At 49.4% G+C, this 15737-nt stretch overlaps 1 protein-coding gene across 1 annotated transcript in view; it reads right to left on the bottom strand.

Moving 5' to 3' along the window:
- LOC146829474 (uncharacterized) overlaps positions 1-15737 on the bottom strand; it is a 58897-nt gene that overhangs the window by 12135 nt on the left and 31025 nt on the right. Inside the window, exon 2 of the mRNA XM_085606503.1 lies at positions 3095-3149. Within this exon, the coding sequence (XP_085462629.1) occupies positions 3095-3149 (55 nt within the window). The remainder of the gene's footprint in view (positions 1-3094; positions 3150-15737) is intronic.

Here is a 15737-nt window from a genome sequence, read left to right as displayed (position 1 = left end):
CAGAGGGTTAATATGCCTGCTGTAAAGAATGTGTACCATGCAGATTATAGAGAGCTTATAATGTAAATAGGTCAGTGGGTTACTGCTTTTAAAAGAAACATCCTTTTGTTACTTGCAATTTATAACTTAAAGTCCTAATATAGAACAGTGAGCTAATAACTTTCATCATAGAACTGTATACACGCTGCAAAGTATATATTAGAGCATAGATTTATGTTGTAAAAGGGTTAATTTGGGTAGAAATCGATTCTTATTCATATTCTTAAAGAGAACTCCTAAATAAGCTGTTTCTTTTTCAATTCTGAGTTTGTGCTTCTCCACACCAAGCACTCCTAAACTATACTGCCTACCAGTATGGATGACATTTGACTCCTACGCATTTAGTTCTTTGGCTTTATTATTTTAAAGTTAAGTATGTTTAATTATTGTGAGTGTTTCTTTTTATTTAGTAACATATTTTAAAGTTTTTCCTTTATAATATATCATTTTTTGCCTGTTGCTGGTTTTAAAGGGGAATATGGTCGGACAGAATTTAAATATTTATTTTAAATAAAAAATTTTTTTTTATCCATTTCAACTCATTTGTTAGTTAAATAATTATGTAAATACCTGATGTTAGTTACTTAAAAGATTATTTTAAATATATTAAATAACACATTGTTTTATTTGTTAACTGGTTATTTTGTTAATTGACTTAATTATTTATTTGTTTCTAATAATTTGGATTTCCGGACTTCCACCTTTCGGGTCAGAAGCCACCGACATCATCTGCGGCGTCCCCCTGGGCTCATCCCTCAGCCCGACGCTGTTCAACATCTACATGGCCCCCCTCGCACAAGTGGCCCGCCACCACAACCTCAACATCATCTCCTACGCCGACGACACCCAGCTCATCCTCTCCCTCACCAAGGACCCTCACACCGCCAAAACCAACATCCACGAGGGTATGAAGGCCATCGCCGACTGGATGAGGAGCAGCCGTCTAAAATTGAACTCGGACAAGACGGAGGTCCTCATCCTCGGACCCACCCCCTCAACCTGGGACGACTCCTGGTGGCCGACCGCTCTGGGGACAGCACCGACACAAATCGACCACGCACGCAACCTAGGATTCATCCTCGACTCCTCCCTCTCCATGTCCAAGCAGGTCAACGCCGTCTCCTCCTCCTGCTACAACACCCTACGCACGCTCCGCCGGATCTACAAGTGGAGCCTGACCGAAACAAGAAGAACAGTGACACAGGCCCTCGTCAGCAGCAGACTGGACTACGGCAACGCACTCTATGCAGGAATCCCAGCCAAACACCAACGGCGGCTACAACGCATTCAAAACGCTTCCGCCCGACTGATCGTCAACGCCCCCCGCCGCAGCCACATCACCCCCCTCCTGAGAGACCTGCACTGGCTCCCCATGGACAAGAGGATCACCTTCAAGCTCCTCACCCACGCACACAAAGCACTCCACAACGCCGGAGCAGCCTACCTGAACAGCAGACTCAGCTTCTACACCCCCACCCGCCAGCTCTGCTCTGCTCCGCCAGCCTCGCCCTCGCGTCTGTCCCCCGCATCCAACGTATGACCACTGGTGGCAGATCCTTCTCCTACCTCGCCGCCAAGACCTGGAACACCCTCCCAACCCACCTACGACAGACCCAAGACCTACTCGCCTTCAGAAGACTCCTCAAGACCTGGCTCTTCGAGCAGTAGCGGCCCCCCCCCCTCAGCGCCTTGAGACCCTCACGGGTAAGTAGCGCGCTTCACAAGTACCCTGATTGATTGATTGATTATTTGATTGAATATGATTAGGATTTTTCTTGTCTCACTATTTTTATAGTCTTATTTTTTTTAAACTATGCATTCTAATTTGTTCTGCTATTAATTTAATTGTTTTTGTGGTTGTTGTGGTTGTTGGAATTTTACGGCAACACAATGGCAAGTACTTTATATCTCTTTTTAATTTTTTCAATTCATATAATTGTTTAAGATAATTTTATGACTGATTTAAGTGTTAATGTCAGGATTTTTGTTTTTTATAATGAATATACATGCTATAACGTTAATGATATTTTTATATATTCATGGAAATATATTTTATGTTTATTTTATATATGTAATTTATTTCATATTAATTTAGATACGGAAAATTCAATCTAAACCCTACAAAGACCAACACTTTCTCTACTGTTGCGTGGATTGGAATGTGAGTAGCAAATCTGAACCCTCCAAAGTCCAACACTTTCTCTACTGTTGCTCAGTTTGGAGAGGGAATACAAACTCTAACAACTCCAAAGTCCACCACTTTCCACACTGATACATTTGTGAGTGTGGAAATAGTAAATGTAACCCCTCAAAGGTTAAACCCTGTCCTTACTGTTTGTTGCTAAGGTTGGAGTGGAAATAGTAAAACTGACACCCTTGAAGTCCATCACTTTCCATACTGTTGCTCAGGTTAGAGTAGGAACAGTAAATCTAAACCGTCAAGAGTCCAACACTTTTCCTACTGTTGTTCCCTTTAGAGTGGGACTAGTAAAAGTGACCCCCTCCAAAGTCTAACACTTTCCTTATTGTTGCTCAGGTTGGAGTAGGATAGTGAATATAACCCCAAGTCTAATATTTTGTCTGATTTAAAAAAACAAATCATTATTTATGTCTAAATTATAATTATATATTTTTTAATTATGTTTATTTTTTGCATATATTGTTTATATTATAAGGTTCTTTTTAATGTAATGTTCTTTTTAAAGTTAATACATTTTTTCAAGTTAATATTGCGTATAATAGTTACAATTCAATATACTTTTCTATTTTTTGATATTGTGGTCTTCTGTAATTTTTTAGTCAATATTTTTGTTCTCTTGTTTTTTTGCTGATATTTTTGTCACCAATATTTTTGTTGCCGATCTTTCATCAGACCACCGTCTTTGAAGGTTTGCATGATCTAGCACCTGCAATCCAAGCCTCCAGATCTACAACGTTGTAATTCTACCTCTATTTTATTTATTTGTAAAATTTCTAAAATTAGCTAAAATAAAAAACCCTCATTGTCAAGTTAAGGGCTAAATTCCGATCTTTGTGCAAACAGGTTATGAGTTACCTGATAAAGACCACACCCTCACAGTTTTTCCCTGATAAATTTCGGAAGGTCAAACCTGCCAAAATTTAAAGGGAGAAAGAGCATGGAAAAAAGACAAAACATATGGAATTCAGTTTGAAATAGCAAAGATAACAATAGCCGCCACTTACATGCACTGGCCAGTGGGGATCCAAAAGCAATATGTAATCAAATCAAGAAATAGGACAGAAAAGAGAAGAGAGATAAGCCTAGTTTTCCTTAGAGAGGGGGGCTGTGTCTCGGCCAGATATAATGTGGCCACATTCGGGGTTGCTAACTTGAGTGTGTTCAGGTACCCGTGGAGGGGGGCGTCCTAGTGAGTTGTAATCAGGGCCGGCTTTAGTACTGGTGGCACCCTGTGTAACAATGTTTGTTGATGCCCCCCACGGACTCCTTCACTACCATCCTTTAACAGTGACCCTCAAGTCTCCATAACCACTCCCTCGCTATCAGATGTATTTGATTAGTTGTATAGCGCCACCTATACCAGTTTAGGGTGTCAGAGCAATTTACATCATACCCACATTACACAGAGACAATCAATCATATGTGTGTAATTTAGTGTATAGGAAATGTTACATAAGCCAGAAGACTAAAGGTGAGTAACGTGTCATCCATAATGATAGGCAGTATAGTGTAAGAGTGCTTGGTCTGGAGAAGCACAGACTCAGAATTTAAAACATAACCCCAGGGTTGGGGGTTACATTTAATAATAAGGATTTTTATTACAGAAATGACCCCTTTTTGAAACATTAGAATAATGAAAGATAGAGGGAAAAAATATAATGCTCTAATCTATACTTTGCAGTTTGCATGCAGCTCTTTGATGACAGTTATTAGTTCACTGTTCCATGTTAGGATTTTAACATATATACTGCTAGTAACAAAAGGATCTCTCTGACAAAAGCACTGATCTATTTAACCTATTTGCACTTTGTGATCTGCATGCTACACATTCTTTGCAGCAGGGATATTAACCCTCTGTTCTACCATAAAATAAGTTAAAACTCCCACTAGACAAAACTGCTTCTCTCTCTCCAGGAAGAACATTAATCACCAGAGTTATCTTTACGTTTTTATTGTTGTATGAAAATTGCCAGAGGCAGGCAAAACAGCAGCAGGTGCTTTTAAAACCATAAAATACTTTCAAATACGGCACCCCCTCAAAGAGTCAGGACCCAGTGCGGTGGTACCGGTCACACCGGTTGTAATACTTGGAGATACCGCGGGCAAGTAAGCTCTGTAAATTCTGTGGATAAGAATTCTATATTGGTGCCCCAGGTCTTGTCAAGCTTGGGAAGTGAGCGTGTGAGACCGCTGTGATCTTCTCCATTCCCAACGTCTCCCACAACTGATGCAACCAGTCCAATCGGGTCGGTACCTCCTCGGTTCCCCACCTGGACAAAACACTTGTTTCGCAGGGCCCAATGCCAGGGTGATCGCTCTCCCTCTGCAGGATTTAAGAGGGTACGTCAGAGGAATGGGGAGTCTTAGCAGTGTAAAAGTGGGGAGTTTGGGTATGTCTGTGTGATATATGTTATCTATGTCCTGTAGTATTGCGTCCCAGAATTTTTGTATCCTTGGGCAATACCAAAGAATATGGGAAAGGGTGCAAGATAGGCCCCATTTTAATTTTAAAAACTCAGAATGGGTTGTATTTACCACAGGTGGTATATACTTCACCCTGGGATTGCCCCTCCACCTCAGGCAATCCCCGTCGCTGACACAATTCAAGGGGATCCCAAGTCCTGGCTCGTCCACTGAACCTCCATGCCCAGAAGGCTCAGCAGACCTCCACCCCATCAGCGCCTTCAGACCCTCACAGGGGGGTAATCGCGCTATGAAAGCTCCTGATTGATTGATTGATTGATTGATTGGGATAATGGTGCTTGCCACAACCTATTCCGATTAACTCGTAATGAGGGCCACAATGTTTCTTGTCTAAGGGGCACTACTACCTCCATTTTGGAGCATGCTGCACAAGTTTATTACCATTTCTCAGGGGCTTGTTTTCTCCTTCACAGCATCCCCCAGGGGTTCATTTTTCAAACATATAGGGCATTCTTCGTCATATAATTAGAGTTTTATGTGGCCTTTCATGCAGTGCTTGGTCTTTTTCAAGTCTCCTCCTTGGGCCAAAAACTCTTCTTTATATGTTGATGCCCTTTCCCCCAGGCAGCCCTCCAGCTTGGTAGACCCCGACTGGCCTTTTGGTATCTGGGTACCTCAAATTGGCTTTGAACCTCACCTCTTCTGTAAGGTGCTGCGTCTGGGTTCATGACATCATAACCCATTTCTTCTTTTGTCTACTCTCAAGAATTAGAACCACTGTGGTGACAGGTGCCACTTCCTTGCTTGGGGACTGGCTTTCCTCCTCAGCAGCACCCCTCACATCTCATCAATTCAGTAGATCCAGTCACTCCTGGATGGTGTTCCGGGATTCTTGCCCCTTGTGTTTTATGTTGAGCTGTGCCCCCTCATTTATGTTTTGCTGCGTGGCTGGACTCCGACATCACTGTATGCACACTTCAATGTTGGGGGTCACCTTTCCACTGGTGGATGGGTCTTCAGTTCCATCAGTGTCCTCCAAGCTTCTTTGCTTCAACTGTTCCCCAGAGCTGTTCAGAAACTTTCTCTCAGTTTATATTGGTGGTGAAGGTGTTTCCACCACGCTTCTCTCTCTAATTGGGCAGGATCAAGTATCCACAGTGCACAGTCTCCCATCATAGATATTTGTGCCGCCATCTTTACACCGAGGCCTTCTCTAGGTAATTCTCTTGTCTGTCGCATGTTTACTCAGGTAGGCTTCTCTGCAGGAGTTCACTCAATTTCTTTGGGAGGAGTCCTTAATTTGTAAAAGAATAAGTGCCGGTCTCTCATTTGGAGAACACTGCAGCTTGCACCACACATTGCCCCTGCCAGCTGACAATAACAGTACAAACACAGCTACTAACCATCACACTTTTCTTTTTTAACAACATATTTTATTGAATTTTCAGCGTACCAGATGGGCGGAGCCCAACTAGAAAAATCCAAAGGAAGTGCATAAAATAATGTCCCTGGGTACAATGTAAAAACCCCCCCAATAGTCTGCAGAACATCAGACCGAGAAAAACATGAAACCCCCCACACCCCTAATGTGCACCGTACATACTTAGGAAACATTGCATGTAGAAGCCAAGGAAATTCCCAGCCACGTCTCATTGACATCAATACACTAGACAGGTAAGTTATTCACCACCAATTGTTCAATGGGTTCACGAGCGACGGACTGCGACATTGGATGCAGATTTATACCTCTGTACGTGGCCCACCGAGACCAAATCTTTCCATGCTTCTGAGGACACCCCCTCGCCTGAAACACCACAATCTCTGCAGACATGCACCTATCCAGTGCCCTTTTCCAGTTAGTGATGCTGGGTGGGGACGTGTCCTTCCAATGCTGCGCTATGTCGCGCTTGGCTAAGGTGAGGCCCAAAAATAAGAGGTGTCTCTTGTACCGGTTCCCCCCAATGTCCTCCGTGCTATGTAAGAGTGCCGAATCAGGGGGGTCAAGGCATGACAGAGCTGCAGATAGCGATGGAACTGCGATTTGTGAAGGTCAAAATCTGACTGTAGCCTTTGAAAGGATGTAAGAGTGGTCCCCTGCATAATGTCCCCAAGCGCAGATATACCGATGAGGTCCCACCTACGGAATCCCCCGAGTGCCAAAACCGTCAGTAAATGAGTACCCTGCCAGAGGGGAGTGGCACCCGTCAGCTTACCCCACCAGTTTGTGGACAGAACCACCCGCCTCCATGTCTGGATGACTATCTGACAAGCCGGAGGGAGCACATCCAGTGAAGTGCCGCTATATAAAAAATGGAGCAAAGTGGTACCCGCCAGGGCAATCTGTTCCACGATGTTGGCCAGGTCCGTCTGGGATCCGTACCACCACTCGTTAATCACCAGGAGGTGCAAGGCAGAGTAGTATGCGCGAACATCTGCAGCCGCGATACCCCCGCTATACGTGGACTGTGTACACCATGAGAGCGCCACGCGAACCGCGCCCCCCTGCCAATGGAATCTATTCAAAAGTGCGTTGAGTTGGGTGAAGCACGACGGGGGAATACGGTGTGGATAATTCTGGGAGCCTATAGAGTAAGCGCGGTAGGGACACCATCTTAAAAATTGCAGATCTGCCGTACAACTACAGGGGTAGTTGGGACCAAATCGTCGTTTCATCACAAAGGACCGGGAGTAGTGGAACAGTGTTGTGCGTCCAGGCAATGGTGGGACACTGCGAGATATAGACCCCCAGGTACTTAAAGCCTGTTTCTGCGATAATCAACTCCGAGGCCCAGGCCTAGCTCCTCTGTTCGCCGTGAATAGGAAACAGCGCAGATTTTGAAGGATTGGCGAAGAGACCGGAGGTTTCCCCAAAGATACGGAGAATTTGGAGGACTCGGGGCCCCGAGGCCCACGGGTCTGACATGAAGAACAGGGCATCATCTGCATAAAGCTCAATTCTGTCGGAATGCTCCTGTGACCAGTCTAGTCCCTTAATTAGGGAGTCTCGGCACACCCATGTGGCCAGAGGCTCTATCGCCAAGGTGAATAGGAGCAGAGATCAATCAATCAATACATTTGTAGAGCGTACTACCCACCCGCGAGGGTCTCAAGGCACTAAGGGGGGAGAAAAAGCTTATAGTGCTCGAACAGTCAGGTCTTGAGAAGTCTCCTGAAAGTCAGTAGGTCCTGGGTCTGTCGCAGGTGGATGGGGAGGGTGTTCCATGTCTTGGCGGTGAGGTGGGAGAAAGACCTGCCGCCGGTGATGGTTTGGTAGATGCGTGGGACGGTGGCGAGGGAGGGGTCAGCGGAGTGAAGCTGGTGGTTGGGAGTGTAGAAGGTGAGTCGTTTGTTGAGGTATGTTGGTCCGGCATCGTGGAATGCTTTGCGAGCATGGGTTAGGAGTTTGATGGTGATCCTCTTGTTGACGGGGAGCCAGTGCAGTTCTCTCAGGTGGGCAGTGATGTGGCTGTGGCAGGGGATGTCGAGGACGAGGCATGCGGTGTGTTCTGTATGCGTTGAAGTCTTTTCTGGAGTTTGGCCGTGATTCCCGCGTAGAGGGCATTGCCGTAGTCTAGCCTGCTGGTGACGAGGGTCTGGGTGACCATCCTTCTGGTTTCGGTGGGGATCCACCTGTAGATCTTGCGAAGCATGCGGAGGGTGTTGAAGCCGGAGGAGGAGATGGCGTTGACTTGCTGGGTCATTGACAGTGATGAGTCCAGGATGAACCCCAGGTTGCGTGCGTGGTCTGTGGGTGTCGGTGCAGCTCCTAACGAGGCTGGCCACCAGGAGTCGTCCCAGGCGGAGGGGGTGGAGCCGAGGATGAGGACCTCCGTCTTGTCCAAGTTCAGCTTCAGGCGGTTGTTCTCCATCCATTCGATGACGGCCTTCATTCCTTCATGGAAGTTGGTCTTGGCAGTGGCGGGTGTCAGGATTGCCGATTCCAGCGTCACCGAGTTGTGAGTGACTTCCCCATAGCGTCTAGCTATCGCGCATGCGCGATAGCAACAAAACAGTAGAAAAGCCTGCCGTTCAGGAACCTCGGGGCTTCGCGTTCTAGTGTTGCCCCGCAGGCGGTTCCCTGAACTTCCTGTATCCTGTTTCCTGGTTTTTCGCTTGGCGTTCGTCTCGGAGGACCGGGACATTCTACACTACCTGCATCGCTTCGAGTGTTTGCAATCCCCTTCTTTTTTCGGTCGTTTGTATGAGAGCCGTCTCTCATATTTCAGAGCTCTGTTTCCCCTCCTTTTTTGTGCGTTCGTTATATTGGTGCCGAGCCTCTGTGTTGGCTGTAACTGGACGCGAGCTGCCCCTAGTTTCGGGACTTTGGTGTTTTAGGGTCAGAGCGCTCCGCCCACCTTGCCGGATTTTGTCCCGCGGGCCGGCCGGGTGTCTCTGCCCTGTCCCCTTCCTCCCAAACTGCTCCCGTGGACCTGCCAGTTACCCCCTAAGGAGGCTCTTGTTCACCTTACGCCGCATTGGTCCTGACCTGTCTTCCTGAGTTCCTTCCCTGCTGCATCTTCCAGATTCTAGCTGTAGAATCCTCTACAGCATTTGATCGGACTCCTTGTTCTGTGAAGACATCTGGATACCCTTGTAAGATAAGTGGTCGGAAGGGGGAAGGGAAGTAGTGTTTTCAGATGTTCATGTGGGTGTATTACTATATGGTTGCCTTTATCTATCCTAGGGACATCCTCCTACAGTCCTGAAGGGAAACTACGTCTAGCCTGTACCCTTTCCTGACCTCTTCAGTCCTTCTGTGCAACTATCTAGAATAAGCAAGCTGTTAGTTATAGGTAACTAGATAGCAGAGCTATACATTAAAGAAGGGTTAAACTAGGGGTATTGTAGGCCCTTATTTAGGACCTTATATATAGTTCTTCTTACCTTTTTCAGAACCTTGCTCCAAGAACACAGACACAGTTCCACAGAAAAGGAAGCAAGAAGATTGCAGCTCCTGTGTTTTTCCCCTCTATCCTTGTTTTGTTTCCCCTCTTTCCGCCACCTCCTCTGCGCTCTAGAGTTTGATAGACGCAGTAGGGTGGGGTGGAAGGTTGGGACCTTCCTACGCCTGAAGTTGGGATTCCTTGACGTCCCTGCAGAAATTCGACTGGGTAAGATCCTTACAGCGGGGTCCTTGGTGAGGGAGAGGATCAGCTGGGTGTCGTCGACGTATGAGACAATGGTGAGGTCGTGCGATCGGACGATGTTGGCGAGCAGTGACATGTAGACGTTGACAAGGGTCGGCTGAGGGATGATCTTTGGGGTACGCTGCAGGTGATTTTGGTGGCTTCGGATCGGAATGAAGGCAGGCAGACTCTCTGGATTCTGTCGGTTAGAAAGGAGGAGATCCAGTCCAGGGCTTTGTCGTGGATCTCCGCGTTGTGGAGGCGTGTGCGTAGGGTGTGGCGGCAGACGGTGTTGAAGGCGGCTGAGAGGTCAAGGAGGATGAGGGATGCGGTTTTGCCGTTGTCCAGCAGGGTCCTGATGTCGTCACTGGCGGCGATGAGGGCGGTTTCGGTGCTGTGGTTGCTGCGGAATCCGGATTGGGACAAGTCCAGGGTGTTGTTCTCTTCGAGGAAGCGGGTCAGTTGTCTGTTGATGATCTTCTCGGTGACTTTCGCCGGGAACGGAGCAGGGAGATGGGCCTGAAGTTCTTGAGGTCCATTGGGTCTGTCTTGGGTTTCTTGAGTAGGGCGTTGATCTCGGCGTGTTTCTAGCTCTCCGGAAAGGTGGCGGTCTCGAAGGAGCTGTTGATGATCTTCCAGAGTTGGGGTGGGATGATGGATCTCGCTTTGTTGAAGATGTGGTGGGGGCAGGGGTCTGACGGTGAGCCGGAGTGGATGGTGTCGATGGTTTTGATGGTTTCGCCGTCGTTGATGTGGTTCCAGGAGAGCAGGAGTGCGGTGTGGCTGGAGGGCGGTGAGTCTAAAGTGTCGGCAGCTGTCGGGGGGGTCAGAGTGTTGAAGCTGTCGTGGATGTCTATGATCTTGCGGTGGAAGAAGGTGGCTAGCGAGTCGAAGAGGTCTTGTGTCGGCGGGATGTCGATGGAGCTGAAGCTGGGGGAGGCAAGTTCTTTCACGATGGCGAAGAGCTCTTTTCTGTAGTGTGCGCTGTTGTCAATGCGTTCCTTGAAGAAGGTCCTTTTGGCGGTTCAAATGAATTGGTGGTGTCTGCGGTTGGCGTTATTGAGCGCTGAATGGTTGTCCGGTGTCTGTTTGCGGCGCCACTTTTTCTCGAGTCTTCGGCAAGTCTGCTTGGATGCCTGGAGGTCGGTGGTGAACCAGATGGCTCTTCTGTCGGTGTGTCTCTTTGAGGGTTTCTTGATCGGGGCGAGGATGTTGGCACAGTCGTCGATCCATTGCCTGAGATTGTGGGCGGCTGTGTCGTTGTCGGTGTGGTTGGTTTGTGGGTCTAGGGCGAGGGTGGTGATTAGCTGGTCTTCCGTGACCTTGTTCCAGCTGCGGTGGGGTATTCGTTGCAGGTGGTTGTATGCGGTGTTTTTCTCGAAGGAGAAGTGAATGCAGTGGTGGTTGGTCCAGTGAAGTTCGGTGGTGTGGCTGAAGGTGACTTGATTGCTGGAGGAAAAGATGGGGTCGAGCGTGTGTCCGGCGGAGTGGGTGGGTGTGATGACGAGTTGTTTGAGTCCGAGGTTGGCGAGCAGGGTGGTGGAGTTGCTGTCATTGGCGTTCTCGAGGTGGAAGTTCAGGTCTCCGAGGAGGATGTAGTCAGTGGAGGCCAGTACTTGCGGGCTGACGATGTCTATGATGGAGTCGCTAAACTGTGGTCAGGGTCTGGGGGGTCTGTAGACGTAGGTTCCTCTGAGGGTGGTGTTGGTATCGATGTGGATCTGGAAGTGCAGGTGTTCGGCGGTGCTGAGGGTGTCTTTGGGCCTGGTCGAGATTCTAAGGGTATTCCGGTGGACGATGGCTATTTCTCCTCCCGATCTGTTGGTGCGATCCCTGCGGGTAATCTTGTAGCCATCCGGGATAGCTATGGCAATGTCGAGTTCCGAAGAGGGGTTCACCCGGGTCTCAGTCAGGAAGGCGACGTCCGGGGAGGATGAGTCGAGCAGGTCCCAGAGTTCGACGGCGTGCTTGTGGATGGAGTGGGTGTTGAGTAGTATGCATCTGAGATGGTTTCGACTTGCCCTGGTGGGAGGGGCGGAACGTGCAGGTGTTTGCTGGCTGGTAAAGCTGCAGGTCCGTGGGTGAGCTTTGGGGTGGCCTGGAAGCAGGTGGTTGATTGGCCGGCGTTGAGTGCATTGCGGAGGTTGGCATTGTAGCGGCGTCGGGTGTCGTGGCACTCGCGGTGGCCAGGAGGTCCGGCGCTGGGCACGGTCCAGACACAGACGGGCACACACGGGTGCAACATCGGTGCGACCGCACAGCGACCTCCATTAAGAAGGGGAGGTGGGAGGGAGGAGCAGCTGGGAGGCAGGTGGGAGGGCGAATGGGCGAGCGAGGGGGGCGGGGCCGCAGGGGACACAGCAGCGGAAAAACGGAACCAGGGAGCTATGGGGAGAGGAGGGCGGGGAACAAAGGACAAAAAGGCAGCACAGTAGCCCAGAGGAGGGCGGGAAAAACAAAGGACAAAAAGGCAACACAGTAGCCCAGAAGAGCAGGCAAATTACAGCGTAAAACGAGAGCGGGCACAGGAGGCACGAACTCATGGTAGCAGCGGGAGGAAGGACACAGGCACAGACAGGAGGAGCTAGCTGTGCGGCGTGGGGAGCTACCTGCCTGAACACAGGGTCAAGGGTCGCACTCCTCACCACGCAGCAGCTGCCATTAAGAAGGGGAGGTGGGAAGGAGGAGCAGCTGGGAGGCAGGTGGGAGGTCGAATGGGCGAGCGAGGAGGGCGGGGACGCAGCGGCAGGAAAAACAGAACCAGGGAGCTACGGGGAGAGGAGGGCCAGGAACAAAGGACAAAAAGGCAGCACAGTAGCCCAGAGGAGGGCAGGAAAAACAAAGGACAACAAGGCAACACAGTAGCCCAGAGGAGGGCAGGAAAAACAAAGGACAAAAAGGCAACACAGTAGGCCAGAAGAGCGGGCAAATTACAGCGTAAAAACAAGAGCGGGCACAGGAGGCACGAACTCGTGGTAGCAGCGGGAGGAAGGACACGGGCACGAACAGGTGGAGTTAGCTGTGCGGCGTGGGAGCAACCTGCCTGAACACCGAGATAAGGGGCACCCCTGGCCCGAACCCCTATGGATGAGAAAGGGGGCCGAGCAGCATCCGGCCGCACAAACCGAGGCGGTGAGGTCCGTGTACAGCAGCTTCGCACACGCTATGAACCGTGGACCTAGGTTAATGGCCTCCAGGAGTTTAAACAGATAAGACCAGCTCAGCGAGTCAAACGACTTGTCAATATCAGCCAGTAGAACCGCCGCGGAGGCCCCCGCGATAGCATTGTGGGCTCACCTGATATTGTGTCTGGTGGAGTGCTGTGGCATAGAGCCTGACGAATCTGGGTGTACCAGGTCTTGAATACAGGTACAAAGGCGGTCGGCCAGAACTTTCCCCAGAAGCTTGGGTTCAAAATACAACAGTGAAATGGGACGGTAGGAGCCTGGGTCCTCCGGAGGGCGACCCAGTTTAAGGAAAACAACATTTTCAGCGTGCCGCCAGTCAAGTGGCAGAATGCGGTGTTCCAGGGCTTCGTGCGGTGCCCCAAGTAAGTGGGAACCCAGGGTCTCCATGTGTGGGTGCAGAAAGTCGCAGGGGAACCTGTTTGTTCCCAGAGCTCGGCCAAATATTAGCCAATGCCACCTGCAGGCCGTCTGTCGTGATAGGGCCATCCAGCAAATCACGCACTTCATCAGACAACTGGCGTGGGGGGATGTCGGAGAGGAATTCGTCTATAAGGGGCACAGCTATCACCTCTCGCTCCTCGTACAGAGCGGTGTAGAAGGAAGCAAAGGCTTGGACCACGGCCTCGGGGGAGGTACACATAGTGCCATCCGGGGCCTTCAGGAGAGGAACCTGCGCCGGGGTCGACCAGACCTGGCACAGCCTGTGGAGATTTGACTGGACTTGTCACCCCATTGATAATTTAATTCTGTGCTGGGTCGCCAGCCACACCTCTTTAGCACTGTCAGTATGGAGCTGGCGGAGCTGCTGTTGAACATGTAAGAGATTCCGGCGAGAACTGGGGTCAGAGCCCTCCAGCATTTGAGATTGCAGTCGGTCCTGGCAGCCCTCCAGTTCCATCACCTGAGCTAAGCACCACTGTTTTTCACATGTACGAAAACTGATGTCCGCCCCCCTAAATGTTGGTTTAAGAGCCACACATATGGGGATACGCGATGGAGAGGTGCCCACGTTGAACCCAAGGTAATCAGCAATAGCACAATGCAGGGTCTCCTGCTAACTGGCATCTCAGAGAAGCCATGGGGACATACGCCACCTGTACGGGGTCCGGTGGGTTTTCAGGCGCAATTTGAGTTGGACAGGTGACTGATCGGAGAGGCCTCTTGGCAGAATGGAGGTGTGCGCAACTCTGTGTATATAGCCGAGTGGAAGGAAAATATAATCGCGACGTGAGTGTAGGGTGGACCGCCGATGCATAGGAGAACCCTGACTCAGTGGGGTGAAATGCACGCCAAGAATCAGACCAACCCAGTGTATGTGTGAGTACGTTCAGTTTGGAAATGGGGGGATCTATTGAGCGGTACCGCACGCCTTCTGTCATGCGGTGCCATTGTATCGTTCCAGTCTCCACCCAGTATTGCCAGGCCACTAGGAAGGTTCCCCCAAAGCTGTGTGATTTTTTTGTATAAATGTTTGGCCCAGTGGGGGAGGGGCATAAACACTCCCAAGTGTTATCTGTTCGCCGGCCACCATGCCTGAAACTACGGTGAAGCGCCCGCCTGGGTCTAGCCAGTGGTGTGTAATGTGGATCGGTACTCGGCAGTGGATAAGAATCGCCGTGCCCCGCGCACCCCTCGAACCATCACAAGTGGGACAATTCATACTATTCCAGCCCCCCACAGCTGTAGGAGTGGCTTGGGAGGCAGGTATTAGTAATTGTAAATGTAAATTGATCTAATAAACATCTGTTTTTGTGCTCATACCTAAATTTGGCACCATGTGGCAGACTGTCATAAACACCAGTGCTGGCAATTAGGTGCCGATGTCGTGTTCCGGAAACCACTGACTCAAATTAAGCACTGGGCTGGAGTGGAGGAGAGGACAGAAACAGCTTATTCCTCCACTATTTTGGCCACATCCCTTGAGCAGTGTTTTACATATAATGCTAAGATATTGTCAGGGCTATAAGAATCGCCGTGCCCCGCGCACCCCTCGAACCATCACAAGTGGGACAATTCATACTATTCCAGCCCCCCACAGCTGTAGGAGTGGCTTGGGAGGCAGGTATTAGTAATTGTAAATGTAAATTGATCTAATAAACATCTGTTTTTGTGCTCATACCTAAATTTGGCACCATGTGGCAGACTGTCATAAACACCAGTGCTGGCAATTAGGTGCCGATGTCGTGTTCCGGAAACCACTGACTCAAATTAAGCACTGGGCTGGAGTGGAGGAGAGGACAGAAACAGCTTATTCCTCCACTATTTTGGCCACATCCCTTGAGCAGTGTTTTACATATAATGCTAAGATATTGTCAGGGCTATAAGTTTAAGGCAAGAGCACAGCCATTGGTGCTTACTCACCAATAAAATGAGGGAAGTGGAGATGACATCAAGTACAATTTGACCTCAGATAATATCACAGATTAGAACGCCTTTTCCACCCTAGGCCCTGATCTGGGTGGAGGGACTTGTTGGTCTAGGCTTAATCCCTGTCACCACTGACAGACCTGTGGTCATTAATTGCCCTTGATTATAAGGGAGGCTGCATCACGGTGGTGGCGAAACTATTGCCATGCTGATGCTTCTGTTCCACTTGGTGACCCTGCAGAATTGCCTGGCAGAAACACAGAATGGCAGAGAATTGCAGGTTTTTCCGTAAAATCCTGGGGGTTCCAGAGGAACATTGGGGTACAGGGAACCATGTGGATTACCTTCACTGAATGTGCAAACATCCTCTGTTAAACAAGGGGATCTCACACA

Source organism: Triturus cristatus, chromosome 5_2 (genome assembly GCF_964204655.1).
Source record: "Triturus cristatus chromosome 5_2, aTriCri1.1, whole genome shotgun sequence".
Taxonomy (NCBI): Eukaryota; Metazoa; Chordata; class Amphibia; order Caudata; family Salamandridae; genus Triturus; species Triturus cristatus.
Note: the sequence above shows the minus strand (reverse complement) of the source record. Positions and strands in the feature narration are given on the sequence as shown.